General features: G+C 37.1%; 1 protein-coding gene across 10 annotated transcripts in view; it reads left to right on the plus strand.

Annotated features, from left to right (window-relative positions):
• The window catches only part of CACNA2D1 (calcium voltage-gated channel auxiliary subunit alpha2delta 1), a 361,055-nt gene that overhangs the window by 65,869 nt on the left and 275,479 nt on the right, over window positions 1-19,707 (plus strand). For all 10 annotated transcript variants that reach the window (XR_005258952.1, XM_038153955.1, XM_038153956.1 and 7 more), the window contains exon 3: window positions 2,069-2,185. Coding sequence is in view for 9 of the 10 variants with exons in the window: in XM_038153955.1 (XP_038009883.1) it covers window positions 2,069-2,185 (117 nt within the window). In the remaining variant the exon portion in view is untranslated. The remainder of the gene's footprint in view (window positions 1-2,068; window positions 2,186-19,707) is intronic.

Below are 19,707 nucleotides of genomic sequence, written 5' to 3' on the forward strand. Positions count from 1 at the left end.
GTAACTTCTGTGAAAGTTATTTTATTTTTTTTACACCATTTACAAAATCTTGTTTCCATTTTTCTGTAAATTTAGTGACTTTTGATTAAGGTGTATTACATGCAGTCACAAATGAGTTTAAAGAATTTGCCATTACATTTCTCTTTAAAGCCCGAGACATCAACACCTGGTATATTGCAGTGTCTGTTCTTTGTGTGACCAGGGTGAATGTTTGTTGACAATGTGAAAACCTGGAAGTTTTACAAGATTTGATGGTCATTTTGATTTAGATGTTCCTCTGAAATTTCCAGTCTTGATTCAAACCATCTGGATCTATAAAACTGATTTTTACTCTTGCCTTGTATCTCCGAAATAGTTTGCTGACTGCAAATTTAATGTGTTTCAGAGAAAAATGAATTAAATTCTGAAGTGATCAATTGTAGAATAAAATGTCTTTATTTCCAAATTTGTTTGATTAATAGTTGGCTTATAGGTCAGTTCTACCTTAAGATATGTCCTAAAAAATCTCCCCACCAACACCCCACCAAACCCCAAAAATAAAAATAACCCAAAAAACCCAGAAACCCCTCAAAAAGAGATTTTTGGGTTTGTCCAGAGATAAACTTTTTGTGTGGCTATTTTGAAAGTCTAGCACTTCAAAAGCATCCAGACTACAATCTGAGTTGATTAGAATCTGTCATCTGTTGTAGTAGTTTTCTGCTCTGGGTGCACTGATTTTTTTATTTTTTTTTTTTTTAATAATCATTACTAAATGAGGAATAAAGCTTATTCCAATTGCTCAGTTACTAGTGGAAAGGAATGACTGCTGAAGGAAAATAAACAACAAACCAAGACTCAACATAGATTTTGTGAATTTCATAAGTGCTAAAAAGCTGTGGCAGCTTATGGGACATGCCTGATAACAATTTGCATCTATAACTGTAGCTGTCAGAAAAGTTCTTGTGGTACTTATCAGCTACAAGCAGCAGAGGTGTAATGTGGTGAGTTTCTTTAAGGTCTCCAAAGCTTTAACCCCAGAAAGCTGGTGGGGCTGGCAGGCTCAGTGTGCTCGGCAGTTTTTTGGCTCTCGTGCTGGATGGCAGCCGGTGCATTAGTGCTGGACCTGTTCCTGCCTGAGCCTGGAATGACTCCCCAGGAGACAGCACAGCCCCCACCAGGCAGTGCTACAGAGGCAAAGTACTTGAGTAAACTCAGGCCATCTGTTGGCTGCATAAATTAGTTTTCCCCCATTTGCCCATCAAGCTATAAGGTATCCACTTTTTTTTTTCCCCCCTTTTTCCCCCTCCAAATATTATATTCTTTCTTTATCCAGTTCTAGTAGGACAGAGATATGCAAATGCACTTTTTGCATCTTTTTTCTTCCTTCCTTCTTATGATTGCATGCTTTTCACTGTAGTGTCTTTGATTAACAAATAAAATTATCTCCTTCATAGACATGTTCTGCTTTGGAAACAGTTAATGGCTCCTCAGAGGTATTTTCATGATAGAGGACGAACATGTTTGTATTTCTCCTCTTCCTCTCATCTTCCCCATTTCCCTTAATGTATTTCTGCTTTTCCCTCTTTTCCTCTTACTTGTTCCTCCTTCTCTTTCCTTGCGAATACTAATACTATCATATGAATAAATAGATAAGGGACTAAACTGATTAAATTAGTATAAATTAAATGAATTATTTCAATTGATATGTTTGTATTTGGTCTTTCAAGGAAAAATGCATTTCAGCAATAACTTTTATTTGAAATTCAGTCATTTTAAAGGATCGCCATTTTACTGGTCTCTTAGCACACCGTGGGAATCTCATTCCTTGAGCATTTTGCAGTTGGTTAGTTTGTCACTAAAACTAGTCAATTTTGAAAGTTTATGAAATGCTTTTTAGTGTCAGCTTCTACATCTCAGACAAAAAGGTGAAGTACTTCTTTCACAGGGCCCAACTGGATTTTTCTAGCAGCAGTCATTATGAAGTCCCAGTAAGAACAGATGACGTCTTGATGCTTCTTCTGTCAAGTCACTTGGCTTATTTTGAATGTGTAGTGTAATTTTGATTTATTTCCATTTTTTTCTTTTGCAGATTTATTTGAAAAATGCAGCAATGTATACTGTAGAAGCAAACAACCCTCGTCAGCTAGTGGAAATTGCAGCCAGAGACATTGAAAAACTTCTAAGTAACAGGTCTAAAGCCTTGGTGGTGAGTGCTAATGGTTCAAGTTTTCTATTTAGTATTTTAAAAGATCTTTATTTACTGTTGAAACATGCTTTCATGGTTATTTTTACTTCCTATACACTGAGAGGCAGTGTCAGTGTGATGTGAATAAGACATGACATGTAGAAAGATGGCTCCTGACTTCATGGTAAAAATGAACTCGTTTGTTGGCATAGGGCAGATGTTTATAATATTGACCGACAGATAGGAACCATGGCCAAGTAAGAAATTAAGTTATAAATAGATTGGAAAATATTCCTCTAGGTGACGCACATGAATGTTTATGACTTGAAGATCTCTGTACTTTATAGTCAGTAATGATCTTGGGAAAACAAGAAACGGCTTTTTTTTTTTTTTCCTAATTTGCTAATTTAACCTTTATTTCAGTCATGTGTTGTGTGAAGGCCATGCTTCGTTGTGACTTCGCAATTCTTTATGCTTTAAATAAAAAGTATCTGTTTCTTTAGAGTGCTTTTGCCAGCAGTCCCTTTCTCTTCTGTCCTGTAAGACACCAGACCTGGGTAATTGCTTTGTGAGGTTCCTACTGATCAAACACATGGAGGGATCTGGATGAATTAATAAACATACTTCATTCAGAGTAGAACTATTAAAAATTGGTTTAAAGGATGGAAAAGCAGTCTGGATTTCCTTGGGAAATTACATATTCATAGAGGCTTACAGATGAGTTTGAATGTGTCATTTAAAGGGAAAGAGAGGAGAAAGAGAGATTAATTCACCTAACTGTAGATGTCTACTCAGCTGGTTGTCCTAAGCTCATTTTTTGTTCAGTGGAATAAAACAGACACTCCTCAGTCAGGACTGACCTGACATTTTCTGAGTAAGACTTTAAAATGGCATGAACTATAGCTGAGAAGAACTTCTCTCCTTCTCAGCTGGAGAAGCCTCAAATCTAAATGTCTATATTGTAAGTGTGTGAAGCTGGGGGAGATGAGTCCCACCCAAAGAGTGCTTTTATCAGTACAGTTTCATGCAGCTGAAGAATCAGTGTGAGTAGAATTGCTGCTGCTGCCCTGTGCACTCTCCTTCTTGTAGGCAATTAAGTTTTGCACAGTCTGTTGTCTGTGCATAGGTAGCAAAAGAGGCACCCATTGTCCTGCCTTTGGTTCTCAGCAGGATTTCATTCTTCCAGTTCCCGTTGTTTACCTAATACACAATGTGCATCAGTGTTATCTGGGCCAAAGCTTCTCTAATTCATTCAAGTTACTTTAAAGTAGGTCCAATATTTTTCTTGTTTGCCTCTTTTTCTTCAGTGGGTATATGCTTATGTGACATTCTGTGGACTTTGTATGACCATTGCAAAACACTCTAAGTCATTTGAAAACCTTTGTGAATACACATTTTTCCCCACCATTTTCCCTTCAACCCATATCAGGTTGATGTTTTTAGGTTATCACAGCAAAAGCTTATTTGTCTCAAGACTCAAGATTAATTTAGGGGTTTTTATATGTATCTCTGGTAGTTTGGCCTCCAAATTTTAAGAAAATTAAATAAGTATCTTATGCCTACTTTAAGAAATATTCCAGAACAGTTTTTCTTCAAATGTGGAAGAAAGGTGCCACCTCACTTCAGGCAAGCACATGGTCACATTTTGAAAAGGGCAGTATGATTCCATTTCCTGAGGTAAAAGAAGACTAAATTAGGAGAAGGATGGTGCTTTGGTCCAGTAGCTCCTAACAGCTATTTATACTGACTTTTCTACTTGCAATTATCCCAGATGTATGCCAGAACTTTCAGTGCCTTCTGATTTTTAAACCTTCCTGTACATTTTTTATACACAGGAGACATTTATTATCTCCTGCACCTGACTGTTGATTTCTACTGAGAGGATTTCTTTCACATTCCATATATATTTCTCTTTCTGCTTTTTACAAGAATTACCTTTATGCTGTCAGTTTATAAACTTTTGTAATGAGGCTGAATTATTTACCTGAAGTTTCAGTCTTCTTAAATCTGCTGGGTCACATTTTCTCTGAAATCAGGAGTGGAGTTGAATGGAACTGTTACTAATGACTACACAGAGGGTTTTACCACTGGGGCTAATATGAGTCAAAGTGTTAATTAAGACCTGAATCCTGAAAAGAGTGTGGTGCAAGGGCACCAAGCATCCTCCAGTGATGCCATGAGGAAGGTGCCAGTGAATTACATCAACAGTGTTATTGTTCAGAGACTAGCATACCTCAGGGATGTCATGGTTTCCTCTAGGCATGAGACACAACCTTTGGGCAAGGTTATAATAAACAAATATTAGTGATGACTTTTTGAATAATAAGATGCCTTCCGTTGAGCCATAAGATCACCTTTAAATGAGAAACATCTCTTGCATTCTGAATAATTTGTGTTTTCATGTAACTATGGGCTAGAAAAATCTCCAGCAATGAGAGAAAAAATTACCAGGTAAATGGGTATGAGTTTCTGTTTGACAGAAGCTTAAAACTGGTGGTTGAAATAGGAACCTAGCTGAGGAAGGAGAAAGGGGAAAGCCCTGATCTGAACTCACAGGGCTTTCCTAGGTTATTCTTACCAGGCATGTAATGCATAGAAGAAAAAGTTGGGATAAAAAGAAAATGGAATATTTTTTAACAAAGTGCAGTGGGGAAAGAGAGTGGTATGAGTAGTAAGGAGGGAGACAGGCAACAGCCTCCTAGTGAAGGATGTCAAAGACTGTCTTGCAGTGGAGCCTGTTGTTGAAATAGTGAACATTTCTTTTACAGCTTTCTGCTGTTTACTATTGTGTATTTGTCTGGCCTAACCCCACTGAACACCCCCTATTTCAATAAAATGGATTCCCATATGCAAATAGTCCTGCAAGGAACAAGGAATTTGGCTCGATGTTTCCTATGGGTCCCTTCAAACACAAGATATTCTATAATTCTACAATTTCATGATACTGCAGAGAAGTTAATATTCTGTCTCTGTGTACCTTACTAGATGGTGGGTACAGATGAGCTGTGCTACATTGCAACCTGCATGCTCAGGTGTGTACTGGCAGATGGGTGAAGGTTTCACTGAAAATGTATCCTGCAATAACCATTGGCAAAACTCACAAAGCCTTTCCAGGGATACCAACAAAGAGCCCATTGGGCTGTCTGGCACCCAAACTTCATTTTTGCTGGACTTGGCTTCAGTTTTAGCATTCCTACCTCATTCATGAGTGAAATAGATTTCTGGACCTATGTAGATCATGCTAATAGATCAGAGTCTTTTCATTCCAATGGAAAATTTGGAAGATACTAATACTTATTTAATGAGTATCATTAGAAATACTAAATAGAGTAGCTGACATTCTATTATATTTATAAAATATGGTTTTGGGAGTTACAGATATTTCCTCATTGACTATACAAAATTAAACCCTTTTAAAGTTTTTAATATAAAAGATGGATTACTAATACTTTATTTTTATTGCTCACGTAAAATACTTTAGTAATCTTAAGATTTGCAAAAATCTTAATTTTTTTGTCGTACTTTAAAATTAGGTATATTTTAAATACTTCTGACGTTTTGTTTATGGTTTATGCATTGCATCATGAGGGAAATGAACTATAATTTTGTTTATATAACATATTCAATGTATAAAAAGTAATATTTGGTCCAGTGCTGCAGACGAGTTTAAACAGCAGCTTCACTTTGGTGCAGTATGAAGCTGGTAGCTGTGCAGCCCTTGGCCTTCCTCTCCCCATTGCTCAGTACATTTTGGGGAGCATCCTGAATCTTCTACAACAGACAAATCTGCAGTTTTACCACTTCTCCTTTCTGCTCAGACATTTGAATTGAAGATAGTGAGCAATTTTTACCTTTTAGGTAGAAGAAAATTAAAGAAAGAAAATTAAGGATAACAGATACCTAGTCTTTTCAAGCCAGACTGCAGAAGTTTTAGGGAAAAGGATCAAAACATCCTATTTCTTGCTTAGCTAAGATCCCTTTCTGCATTTGAAAATAATTTAAAGTTTTACTGTTTGAAATTAATTTCAATAGTTTGAAATTATTAATAATTATTCTTTTATCCAAAAGTAGAATTTATGCATATTCCCCTGCAAGTCTTTTCCACAATAAAATACCTCTTTCTGGAAAGATTCAATGTCAGGATATTATTTTCAACCCTATGTTGTACACTGACACTGCATTTATTAGTGCATTTTTCTTCCATTACTGCCCACACTGTAAGGCAACAGCATAACCATTAGTGTAAAGCAAACACTTAAGCTCCACTAAAATACATTTCACTGGAGAATGAGAGACAGTCATATTTTCACTGCCAAATTCCTGCCTTTGATTTATTTGTTTTGCTTTGGGGTCATTTCTGTCTGCTTTTGACTAACTCATGTTAAGGTCGCTCAAGGGAAGGCTCTAGTCAGTACCCTTGGCTTCCTGAGCTGTGTGTAGATAAAGATGAATTACATGCACATTTGCACCTTATTGCCTAGATTTCTTCAGACATCTCAACCAGAGGCATAATATCTTCACTCTAGCCTCCTTGCCTTGATTTCTTAAGAAGACTGAGGAAGCTGGGTTTCCATGGAAACTGAGGCACAGATTGTGCGCTAGGAGACAGGTTCCTTCTACGTGCTGTTGGGAGATGTCCAAGGTGCACAACTGTGTCTCTGAATGAGGAGCTCAGAATGTTTATCTGCTGGTTTAGATGCAATTTCAACACAGCTGTGCAAGTGTGTCCAAATCTCTCAGTATTTCCCTGCCTGCCTGAAATAAGGCTTCACTGTCTCACAATAAAACTGGGAAGCCTAAATGTGTTATAACATATTTTGAGGTTCCCAGGCAGAGATCCTGTGCACTTTAAATAGGGTTGGGAATTTGTGTGTATCCTGAAAGACCTATAAAAGTAAAATAAATTTTGTAGGTGTGCTGGATACTACTGCTTCTTGAAAGGTATCCTCACTCTAGCTTGAGTTTTGTTTTGATATCTAAAACCAACAGAACATTCTCAAAACCACTCTGGGACACTTACCTTCTGGTCTGCTAATCTTAAATTGCCTGTAGTAGCAAGATAGCTTTCCATTCTTCAAAAATACTCTGTAGATAAATTTGAGCTCTCCACTCATTTAGCAGAACTTTGACTGGACATCATCTCTTGCTTTTGGGCTCTGTTACAACTCAGTCTCTGGAGCTCCACTAAGAATCCCAAGAGGCCTAAATAGTCACGTCTCATAGGTGAGTCCACCATTCCTGCAAGCTGATCTAAAGTTTAGAGCTGATCACTCTGTGATGCCTTGGACCAGGTCTCTACTGCCAATATTTATGAATACATGTGGATACATATCTGGATATAGACACACTTTAACAGGTGTGTTGGAATTGTTTCCTAACTATATTCCATTATCCCTTTAATTCCAAATGGTAAATTAATTTACTTTTATTCTCAGCCTGTGAGGACTGAAGTCCTTGCCTGAAAATAAGGTCATTCTCAGTGGTGTAGTTTGCATTTTCCTAAAGTAGATGGCAATTTGAGCTTCTGATTTCCCTCATTACTTTGCAAACAGTGACACAGTAAACACTGTGATTTTGTCATGAGGAGACACTGATGAACTAGGTCTTGAGTTGATGGAGGATTCTGATGTTCCCTATTGGTTATTGCACATGTGTGTGATATCCCGTAGAATCCACAGAGAGAGTTTTACCCTTGAGTTGAGGTCGTATCAGAGGATAATCAAGATTAAATGTCTTTGCCTTCATCTCTTTCCTGGATGATTTTAAGAATGTAAGCCTTGTTGAGAATTGATTTGAAAACTGGTATCAGTACAAAAATAAGAATCACCTCTGTCTTGGCAGATATGCTGCTATTCAATTTTTGATTTTCAGGTGTTTATCTTTCCTTTGACTCTACCAGTTACAGGCACTGTTAGACAATTTTATTGCAAAGGGCTCAGGTTGAAGAAATTGAGAGAAGGAAAATATCTTGAACTGTGCTTAGTCTCCCAACAAACAAACAAACAAACAAACAAACAAACAAACAGTTTTCCACATTTTGTTAGGTTTTTTTGTTAGTTCTATGGAATGCTGAACATCATAAGGAACATGGCAGTGGACTGTGTGTGCTGGATTTGCCAAAATAATTTCAGGTATAGGTATGATTTCTCAGAAGAGGAAGTCTGCAAAGATGCAAAAGAACAAATTAACTGGAGTAAATTATCAGTTCAAATAATAAAGTTTTGTCTATGCCTGTTTTTGTGTCATGCACAGAGGTTTTATGTTATTTTCCACTCTAATGTTTTAATTTTCCCCTTGAAATTGTTTGGCTCTGCTTTTTTATTTTCTTTAATATTTCAAAATATTTAATTTTATTAACTTTTAATTTCAGGATGTGTGTTGCTCTTTAGCTATAGGAAAAGATCACACAAGCTGTGTACCAGCATTGTAAAGCAAATGGCTTTAATTGCAGTGATTCTCCCAGAAAAATGCTTACACTTTGGAAAAATACATCTAGAATACACTTTCCTCTGTCTAAGGGCTGTAAGATCATGCATGCATGCCATATGTTTTTACATGACAATATGTCTTGGTTCTTTAACTTTTTTCTGTTATATATTTGGTAGAATTTTACAGTGTTAGGACTTCAGGTCTATTCACATTTTACTTTTTATATCTCCATCAGTTCTCTACATACTAAGTAGCTCACTGAGGTGGAAAATTTTTAAATTTTATTTCTGGATGCTTCCTGTGAGTATTTAAAATAGACATTGTCATCTCCTTGTTGCAGCATTAGATTTAAATTTCAGTCCATGGCTAAAGTTGGTCTAAATAGCTTCTTCAGATATGGCAGGAACTTTGCAAGTGAGTTTAAGATTAATGCTTTGCTATTTTTGAAATTACCCTTACTGGAATTTTGCACACTAGCAGAAAAAGTTTTACGTATGCTCTTTCAGACTTCAGTACTGAATCTGTTAGCCTGTATGAACATTGTTTAAATCTCCAGATGTAAATGTAGTCTCTTTTGAAAGTCAGCTGTAGTTGCTGAAGCAAATGTGTTTTGGAATGACAGCTAGTGAGACGCAGCACTTGTGAAGTCAAACATTTGTCAACTTGTCCACATGTCAGATGTTTGAATTTTTTTTTGCTTGTCTTGCCTTGAGTCTTATTTTTTAACCAAAATCCAGGTTGTGTGCATGCAACATTATGCCTCAGAGGATAAATTCACATAACTCACATACCTTTCAAGGCATCATAAAAGTCTGGAAAAATAAATCAGAGGGCTTGCAGTGAAAATTCTTATAAATATTGCCTGTTTACATGCTTTTCTTTTCACAGTTGACTTGATTTGCCCTCTGCAAATCTTGTATTCTTGTTGACAGATAAAGAGGGGTCATCCCCCTGCCTTCCCATGCCCTCATAGATAGCCACAGTCATAATTTTGATTTCTGTGGCCATGAATTCTACATAGTGCTGCAATGGCATCAAGTCTGCAAGCTTAGAGAGACACCTGCTGAATCTCCATCCTGCAGCACAGTGCATTGCATTTGGAGCTTTAACTGTAACTGAGACAAAGAAAGCTAAAAAGTGCTTGTGGCAAATAATATTATTTGATGGCCAGCTTCACAATGTGACATTTCTTTCTCCTTACACAGTAAATTGTCACTGGTAGCATAGTTTTTTTTTGCATTCACATTTCATATGGGGATAAATACGGGGCACTGAGAGCTTTAGCAGATCTTTCCCATTTAGATCCCTTTATATATTCGCTTTTGCAAATTCACTTACAAACTAAATGGCCATGGTTAATTTTGCGGAAGTTTTGTTGCAGATTTTTTTTTTTTACTCCATGTGAGGGATTCTTCATAAGTTTGTTACAAGCAAGTTTCTTTGTCTAGATTTATGGATACTGAAATTTCATTTGTGAGAAATGTTCTGCAGGTGCATGGCCTCATTAACGCCAGCATCACCCTAAGCTGGGGGATTGACTGGGAATGGTGAAATACTGCTCAAACAAGTCTTGGTTTCTTTTGGTTTTAAAGTTTCTTTTTCAGCTTTGGAAGCTCAATATTGAGAATAAAACAATGTAACCCAAACATTCTTTTTCTTGGATTAGTTCCAGTTTTTGTCTCCAGGGCTTTGCTAGCCTTCTTACCCTCAGGCAGCTTCTTCTGCTGAAGTTATTTTTGTTTTCCTTGTATGACCTTCTGGCTGATAGTCGAAGAGATGTTTTTTCTTCCTTATTTCTTGGTCTGATGCCTTCCATTCAGATCATGCCCAAAAAACACACTGATGGTTTTTCTCTGTGGCTACTTGAAAATTTCACAGAACAATGATTTCCATGGTAAACCACATTTTTCAAAATATGATATTGCATAGAAGTAGTTTAGTTTGCAAGTGTTGGCTTCCATACCCTAGTGCTTTCTAGTCAATCCTCTCAAGACTCCTTATTTTTTCTTCTGTCACTACATTTACATTTTCAACCACAATAAAATCAAATTTAAAAGTTTTTAAATCCTCTGTGAAAGGAAAATTCCACTTACGTACTGAAAGCTCTGTTAACTGTTACGGAGAAGAATGAAGTGCAAATGTTGTTTTCAGAGATGCAAACTTGCACAGTCACATTATACATAAACTGTGGTAAAATAGTTGTGTGTTGTACACAACCCCAAGCCTGCATTCTGCCTCTTTGTGAGGCTTTTTTCTTCCCCCAAGACTGGGTTAAATCTGTGACTCTAACTTCTGTTGTCTTTCAGAATCTTTGTTTTAAGAGCACTGATACCTGACTGTATGCGATTCCAGTATGTGTCTCAGTGGAACTCTTTGTACCCTTTTCTTGTCTTTCCACATTCTCCATGTTAAAAGTTCAGATTAGATTGTGTTGCTGTAACATCACACTAACTCATGCTGAATTGTTCACCCCATTCAACTTAAGTACTTTCCAGGGTACCTGTGTCCCGGCCAGTGTTTTTTAAAAATGCTACAAAATCTGTACATTCCTGGCTTAGAGAGTTTTAGTAAGTTGTCAAAACATTTGAATTGTAATTCAGTTCAATTTTCACTTCAGAGAGCAGAATTAAAGCACAAATGAAATCTAAAGCTATGTTATTTTAAATGGATCCCTTCCTATTTGTTTATGTACATGTCATGATAAAATGCTCATATGTTTTTTCCTACCTTTTCTTGGTCAAATTTTTAGTGAGATTGAACTAAGTGCAATAATTGTTACTGTGGTAGCAGAGTAAGATTGAATTTAGAAATGCTAGTTTTGACTGATGAAGTATGTAAAAGCATGAGACTTTCAACTTCAGTAGAACTCTTGCTGCAATAAAAAAAATTATTGAATTGCATAATGAACATCAGAATCTGTCCTTTGCAGAAGCAAAAGATAAATCCCCGCTTTTGGGTTGGTCTCTGGTCATATAATTTAATAAATTGGCATTCAAGAACGAGTAGTTAAACAATATGTTCTTTCAAACAGGCTTCCTAATATTTTTTTCCTATCTGTAAATGCTAAGTGTTTTCTGAATGTGAGGGTACCTATCTACAGCATGGCCATAGTGCTTAATCTATAGCTGCAGAATCCTTAAATGCACTGGTAGGTCTGGATAACAGTATGCTCAGTAGTGTAATGTATTTCCTGGAATATTTGAGTTTTTCTTCAAGCATTTTGGTAGCACAGTTTGTGTCAGTATTTCAGGAGAGCAGTTGATTGGACCCTGCAGGAAAGAATGCAGGTAAATCTGGGGCTCTTCCTAGTAAGCTTTAAAGGAATCAGATCAGCTGTTTCCAATCCTTGGGCACAGCTTGCTGCAGAGTTAGTTAAGAAGAAATACTGAACTTCATGAAAGTATGAAGCTGTTTCATGGGGTGTGTTCACCTGGCATCTTTCTTTCATGTTTTTCTTCCATATCAGTTTAAGGTGTCCACCCGTCACCTTTGCCACACCTTTTGGACTTTGTAGTGTAATTTCCATGTTAAAACTTTCCTTAAGAGAGCTCCTGTCAGCTTTCTTTGCAACACTGACTTTTGATGTACTTGTTAGTACAAAAGGCAAAATTCCACAGGAACCTTGCAAGTTCTTTGTACCAGAAATCTCTGTGGCAAAACTTAGAAAGCAGAATATGCTGAGGGAAAGCATAAACTGGTTTTTGCTATTTTCTCAAAGTCTAATTTTCTGTGATCCAGCTGTGAATTTGCTGATAAACAAATGTTCAACTTCAAAAAGCTTTATTAATCAGTAAAAGCTGAGGTACTCCATATGTGTTTTATGTTAATCCTTTTGTTGGATTAAAAGATTCCCTTTGATGGGGAAGCTTCAAGAAACAAGGCGATGACACATTTTATCATGTGTCAATGTGATGAAGATATGGTTTCTTCAAAGTCCAAGGACTACCCAGGAATATTTTTCACCTCCGTTTATGAAGTCGCTTAACAGATACAAATGGATGCTCTTCAACCAGATTCCTTAAAGGATCAGATTTATTATATATTGAGATTTGATTTATGAATTTGCATGGAGGTGGAAAGGATCCTCAGTGGACTCTCAATGTATTCACTTGTCTCTTCCTACAGCACAATGGGATAGGAGACTTTTTGCACGAGCTCCAAAAACTGAAAACTCTCATGTATGTTTGATTTTAACACAGCTGACAGTCCTTGTGGAGTCACCTAGGTCCACATTCCACCTTTGGCATTTGGACATACGAGGAGCACAGCTGAAGGACAGATATATATGTGCTAAGAACAAGATGTCTTACATAGATGAAACTGAAATCCTCTGTCTGAAGCATTGCATTTGGGTCAGCATTGCAAGATGACACTTTAATTTCTTTAGGATCAGAGACTGAAATCTTCTGCTTAGGATTGGTAGCTGCAGAGATCCTATGTTTGTTTTGCTATTTTTTTTTCTTTGGTTGTTGTTTTGGTCAGAGGTTTTTTTAGTAGTTTTTCTTTTTTATATGTTTGAAAAAGGATTCTATAACTCAAATGGCTGTTTAAGGAATCAGGGATCTGAGATGAAATTTATCCTCAGTCTAAGAAAGTTCACATTTGCCCTCCTAAAAGACTTCTCTGATGACTTAGTTACAAGCTAGATGGAATTAAAATGCCCTGCTTGACCTTGGTTTTTCCTTCATCTTACCAGTGCTGAGCCAGTGTGACGAATGGAGGACTAGGACAGGAGGCAGGGTAGCGCAGGAGGGCTCGGATCTTAGTTTTTACAGCCCACAGTTATGAGAGTAAAATATTTTCCCATTGGTCTTGTATTGTTTCAAACATCATCACCATCTTCTTTATATTGCAGGATGCTTCAAAAAAGCGAGGCAGTGGGTCAGTAGGCATGTGAGGCAGAGCACCTCAGTGTTGGGCACTGCAGATGGGTATTTGGAGCATGAGGAGCTGCTCTGGCATTTCTGCTAATGCCCAAAAGTCAGGCATACAGTTAACCTAGGGAAGCCTCTGTTCAGCTTCTTTCAACCTTTGGTGTTAAGTTTTTCCTAGGTAATGTTTTGGGTTTTTTTAGGCTACCTTCTCCTTGGGCTTGTTCTGGTCTCTTAATTTCTGTTTTTAAAACAATATTTTTTTTATTCTTTCCCTTTATAAATTATTTCTTTTACATCTTTCACACTGTATTTACAAAAATCTGCTAATATTTTGCAAACACAAAGCCAGTCAATTTCTTATTTGAAATTGATGGATGTGATCTTTGTCAAACAAAACCCCTGTCAGTAGAAGTTGTAGAGCACTAGTTCTCAAGAGGGGGGGAATGAATCACTAAGTATGTTTCAAAGGTTTGCATTAGATTGTGACTGTCAAAGAAATTAACTTTTACTTAATAATAATTTTTAATTGCTTAAAAATCAATATTGATTTGGAACTTGTCTCACAGAAATAATTTAAAACAGAAATAATTTAAAAGCCACTGCTGTTAGGTGATTATGGAATATAACAAAAAAAATAAAAGTGTGGTGATATGCAATTTAGGTAAGAGAAAATACAAATTTTGTAATTTTGTTTAATAGTTCTTTTATGGTCTGTGTCTTGCATAAAAAAAGCAGCTTGAATTTCTAGTGGGGTTTTGGGTGTTTCAGTTGGTTTGATTGCCACTTTTTCCTTTTTCCTTTTCCTTTTCCTTTTCCTTTTCCTTTTCCTTTTCCTTTTCCTTTTCTTGCCTTTCTGGAGTCCATTTCATTCCTTCCAAACTGAAGGAGATATATTGTCAGAGGTTTTATCACCTTGTCTGTGTTTGGTTAACAGTGACATCATTACCCTATTTCAAGCCTGCCTTTCTTAATATCAAGAGAAGTTCTGCCAATATTTAGGTTCAATATACCCTGAGACAAATACTCCTTTTTTATAGAATTGTTTGGGGATTTAATTTATTTTCAATTCACTATTTCTTATTAAAACTTCAATCACCCTCCACATGATTGTAATTAAAACTGCCCCTAGGCAATAAATCTTGTTCTATACAAATATGACAGGTATAATTATGGAAAAATCTACTTGTTCATGTATTGCTCCTTTCCATTTGGTGTTAAAATAAGTGATGAAGAAATTGGATTTTTCCCCTTCAAATATCAGAAAAAAAAGAGGAACAGAATTTATACTTTTCCTTGAGCCTGGGTTCATAATGCGCACTTCTCATTCCTTGAATTATGAAATTATCTTCAGACCAAAGATAGGAAGTTCTTGGTTTGCATGCTCTTGAATTAGTACAGGGAAAATGTTTCTGTGCAGTGGTGAGCTTACAAGAGCAGTGTGAAGAACAGTGAGGGCATCTGGGTTCAGTCCTGGAGTTTGGCATGTCCAAGTGAAGATGACAGTGGTGTTCCCCTCTGGATTCTTCCCGTCACATCTTAATTACATCCAGCTCTGACATTTCTAAGGAAAAAAAATATATATTTCTTAACATTCAGTTAACAAAACTGAAATTGATCAGTGGCTATGTTTCAGGGGTATTTTATGATGGCGTTCGAGGGTCCTAGGATGAGGGAAGAGATGAGAATCTTGACTCTATGTTTCAGAAGGCTGATTTATTATATTAGGATATATATTATATTGAAAATTCTGTGCTAAAACTATACTAAAAGAATAGAAAGGATTCATCAGAAGGCTAGAAAGGAATAAAAAGGAATGATAACAAAAGCTCCTGACTGCTCAGAGCCTCGACAGAGCTGGACTGATGGTTGGTCATCAGGTAGAAACAACTCACATGGACCAATCAAAGATGCATCTGTTGCATTTTACAGCAGCAGATAATTATTGTTTTTCTTTTCCTCTGAGGTTTCTCAGCTTCTCAGGAGAAGAAATCCTGGCAAAGGGATTTTTATAAAATATCACAGTAACAGTATTTTCTTTTTATGTTGCAGCCTGTTGCAGAAGTCAGCAGGTTGCACTTGGTTGTGAAGGGGACTTTTTCCCTGCCAAGCAGCTTGCAGGGAATGCTTGCCAAAACTGAAAAGGTCACGAAGATCCTTTAGGTCTTGCCCTCTTGTGCAGAAACCCCCTTACATAATCCTTCAGCTTCAATTGCTGCTTGCACACTGGCAATGGCCGTGTTCCTGCTCCTTGGCTCGTTATGCCGTCTCCGAGTTGGTTTGTGTTACAGCAGCAGTGACTCACTGATGCTCAGTCCCCTGGAAAGCACTAAGCAGACAGGCTCTGCTGCTAAATTCAGCGGCTATTCCCCGAGTGCCTTCCCTGAGTCAGAGCAGTGAGCAGTGATTTTGTTTTTGCTGGATGTGTTTAGGCGGATGGAGCGGGAGTGGGCGGCGGTAACGCTCTCACTGCTGAGCAGGCAGTGAGCAATCCCCCTTGATGTTTGTTGTGCCACTTTCCCCCCACCCCCCCCCCCCTTTTTTTTTTTTTTTTTTTTTTTTATTGTAAAGGTTTACATGTATTCTGGAGTTGTCAGGATGTATTTATGTTTTACCAGGTCTTTAAAAAAATTAATGTGAATGAACAGAAAATGCTAGAGGAGCATGTTTACCTGTTCCCAAGGTGATAAAAGCAGATTGAGTTGAAATCCTAGGGGTGAGTATTTTCAGGTCAATTTCAAATAGAATCAGCCTTTAGCAACATAGAATATACTGACGTGTGTAAACCATGTGGTCCCACCAGGCATTTCCTCAGCATTTCCAATCCCTCTTCTCTTCCACAGCATTGATGATGTGCCAGACTTCCCACTGGGTCAACAGAGCTGTCCTTCCCTTCTGGCCCCTCAATTATCCTTCCTCCCCCTTCTTCCCTCCCCAAAGCCTGCACACATCTTAAGGTTATTCCTTTCATAACCAGTGGAGGACAATGGAAGTCAAAGGACTAGTGCATGGCATTTTGCAATTCTAGGGACAGTATTTCGTCTCATGACAGCTTTCATAGTCTTCAGTTCTATGTTAAAAGATGGCATCGTATCCAAATGTAATGTAGTATTAGGTAACAATGTGTGCATATAATGAAAGTAAAATAAATTCAATTTTAAGGTTATAATCTGAGTTTTCATTAAGAATTTATTGCCATTTTTTTCTCCCAGAGTAGAAATCCAGATTGTGTAATTTTACCCTCAGTCATTATTTTCTGTATCTTCTGGCTTTTCTGTATATTTTCCTTGTACTCTGTATATTACAACCTCAACTCTTTATTTTGAAAATGCATCTTATTTTTCGGCTTTCATTTTCTAAAGCCAGCGCTTGTTACAGCCAGCCTTTTCATCTGCTAAAATATAGTAAAGAGGTGACTACAGAGGATGAAAATGAGGAAAAAATTAATGCTATGAAGTACAAACTGTGGTGTAGCAGAACTATAGCCATGTAGCTGGGAGAAAGGAGCATAGGTACTACAACAAGGTGATTTAGCTTTTTGATTTCCTGCTTTTAACCTTTTAATGAACCATATTTTCTTTTACCTGTTGTTGTACTGTTCTTATATTTCATAAAAGAGCTTTCTGTATTTGCAATAGATTCACGTGAGATACATATTTGCATAGGTAATTATTGCTGTATTGTAGGCAAAGTTTATGGCTGCAGCTGTATTCCTGTTTTTGTTCTGAATAAAGTAAGGATTGGTTAAGCATGTAATTATATTAATGATTTTTTTTCCTTGAATCCAAATTTACAGTATGAATCAGAATTGAAAAAAAAAAGTTGTAATAGTGAATATAATAATAAGTGTAATGGAAGAAAGAAATACAATTATGTTCATGTGGTGCAAGGAAACAGTCCATCATCTGTTTATTCAGTTCCTCTCTGGTTTATTCTAGACTTTGAGCTTCTATTAGTTTCTCACTGAAATCTTCTGTTAAATGGGGAAAATATTTCTGAACTTGTATGCCTGCAAACAGTTTGAGTAGTTCCTGCTTGATATTACTTTATGCTTATTCACCTTTTTTACCTACTGTTAAGAAATTTACTTTAAGCTTCTGCAAAATCACTTCATGTTGGAGACCCCTTTGGTCTTAGTGTTTAGGGTTTGGTATTTTTCAACTTGGTGATCTTGAAATCAGGTGGGGATGCTTTGTATCTAAATATTGATCCTATTCAGAATTGCCTTCCCTATTAGTGTAAAATTTCACTCTCAGGATAAGGGAAGAGTGTGGGTGTGATATGTGTCCTTGATGCAGTCAGGCTTTCTAAGGTGATATCAAAGAAGTTTATGGAATGGAACAATCTTATCAGATTGTCTGCATTTAAACTGAACAAGTGGTTCAGAATTTTTATATATATCACAGAATCACAGAATTGGCTGGGTTGGAAGGGTCCAATGAGGATCATAGAGTCCAGGTCCCATCCCTGCACAGGACTATTCCCAAGAGTCACACCATGTGCCTTAGAGTATTCAAATGCTTCTTGTACTCTACCAGGATTGGTGCTGTGGCACACTCACATTCTTTAAAGCAGGTTTGAGCTTTGTAGGCTTGCAAAAGTTGCTATAAAACAGCTCATCAATTATGTGCTTCTCTTGGCTTCATCACAACACAATACTGTGCTTGTTTTTTCCTGGTTGGTGGGGATTTTTTTTTGTTTTGTTTTGTTTTTTTGGTCTCAGTGTTTAGTAACACTATGCATAATTTCATGAATTACCAGTAAAATTCTTGGTTATGCTGTTCAGTTGAAATACTTCTGTTAAAACATCCTCGTTGTGGTCTCAGCTGTAACCACATCTGCATCAACTGTTGGCCATGGATTGGAATTTCCAGGAAGGACAGAAAGGGGGCAGAGATGTGGGAACAAGATGTGCTTTTGCGGAATGCTTGACTACATGCTCTGATTTATTATTTAGCTGTGAGCTCTGTTCAGTTCAGCAGGGGAGCTCTTCTTCCTGCAGTTCCATTGAGATCTCTGTGTGTCAAGTTACCCTTGTGCAGTGACTTGGACATTGTTCCTACTTATGTGCTGCTACTGCTTCAACAATGTATTTGCAGTGGCCTCAATGCCTAGAAAAGACTGTTCTACCTTTGTTTCTATGCTCTCTGATACCTAGTATGTTCACACAAACATTAAGCTGCTCACATTTTCTTTACTGACAACTATTGGTCAGCTTGAAAGCTACAGAATTCCATTCTGTTGTATAGAAATAGATTATTGACAGTAAGTAGCTGTATAATTAGAAGTTCTTTTACCATGTGAGGGTAAACTCCTGTCCTTTCAAATTGCCTCTAGTCTCAGGAAAGTTTTCTGGTACATTTTTGATGTAATTCAGTCAGGGTCAGGCAGGTGAGTGGAGAAGGTAAGAGAAGTTAATGGAAGCAAGTTTTCATTTATTTCCTGTAAGCAGAGTGTTTGCATGGAGTGATGATATATATCACCCTGTACTAGAGGGATTTCTGCATCTGTGCAAGTCTCCTATGTTATACATTAAAGTAATTTGATAGTAATCTCTTTAACTTTGCAAGGCACCTAATGCAAGGGAAAATGACAGTAAAATCAATATACTTAGGAATGCAAAGATTAGGTAGTATTAAAATCAAAATTTTTTTTGATCTGCATTGAGAATCATTACATCAACATAAAAGTCATTTTTTTTATTTGCAGTTGTAATGGCCACAATAAAAATAGAGCACTACAGTAAAATACATTGGAAAACTTTTGTGATCAGGAAATGAATTCCATTGGCAAGGGCTTGGCAACTGCTTTGAAACTGTCTCTAGCTGCCTTGTCAGCCTCATGAGCAGTTTTGCCTGGAAGCATTTCACAGCAGCCCACAGCATATTAAAGGTAGGGGACTCAGATAACCTGACAGAGAGGAAGATTACAGATGCTTTTCAATTTCTCACATTTTTCAAAATGGATCCTGATATGCCACTTGTGTCAGTACTTGTGCTCTTGCTGAACCATTGCTATATTGTGCAGTCCGAGTGTGATATATCTATTGCCCTGCACTACGTTTTAGAGCAGCATGCAAGTATAAATCCTTGACACAGGACATACCAGTAACAGGTTCATTTTTACAGCACTGCCCTTGAGCTCAAGCTGTCCTTGAGCTCACTATGTTTTTGCTATCTCTAAAATTCTAAATACAAAATAATTAAAAAGCATGTGGCATGATTCATTTTGCTTACATTAAGA

This window comes from Motacilla alba, chromosome 1A (genome assembly GCF_015832195.1).
Source record: "Motacilla alba alba isolate MOTALB_02 chromosome 1A, Motacilla_alba_V1.0_pri, whole genome shotgun sequence".
Classification (NCBI taxonomy): domain Eukaryota; kingdom Metazoa; phylum Chordata; class Aves; order Passeriformes; family Motacillidae; genus Motacilla; species Motacilla alba.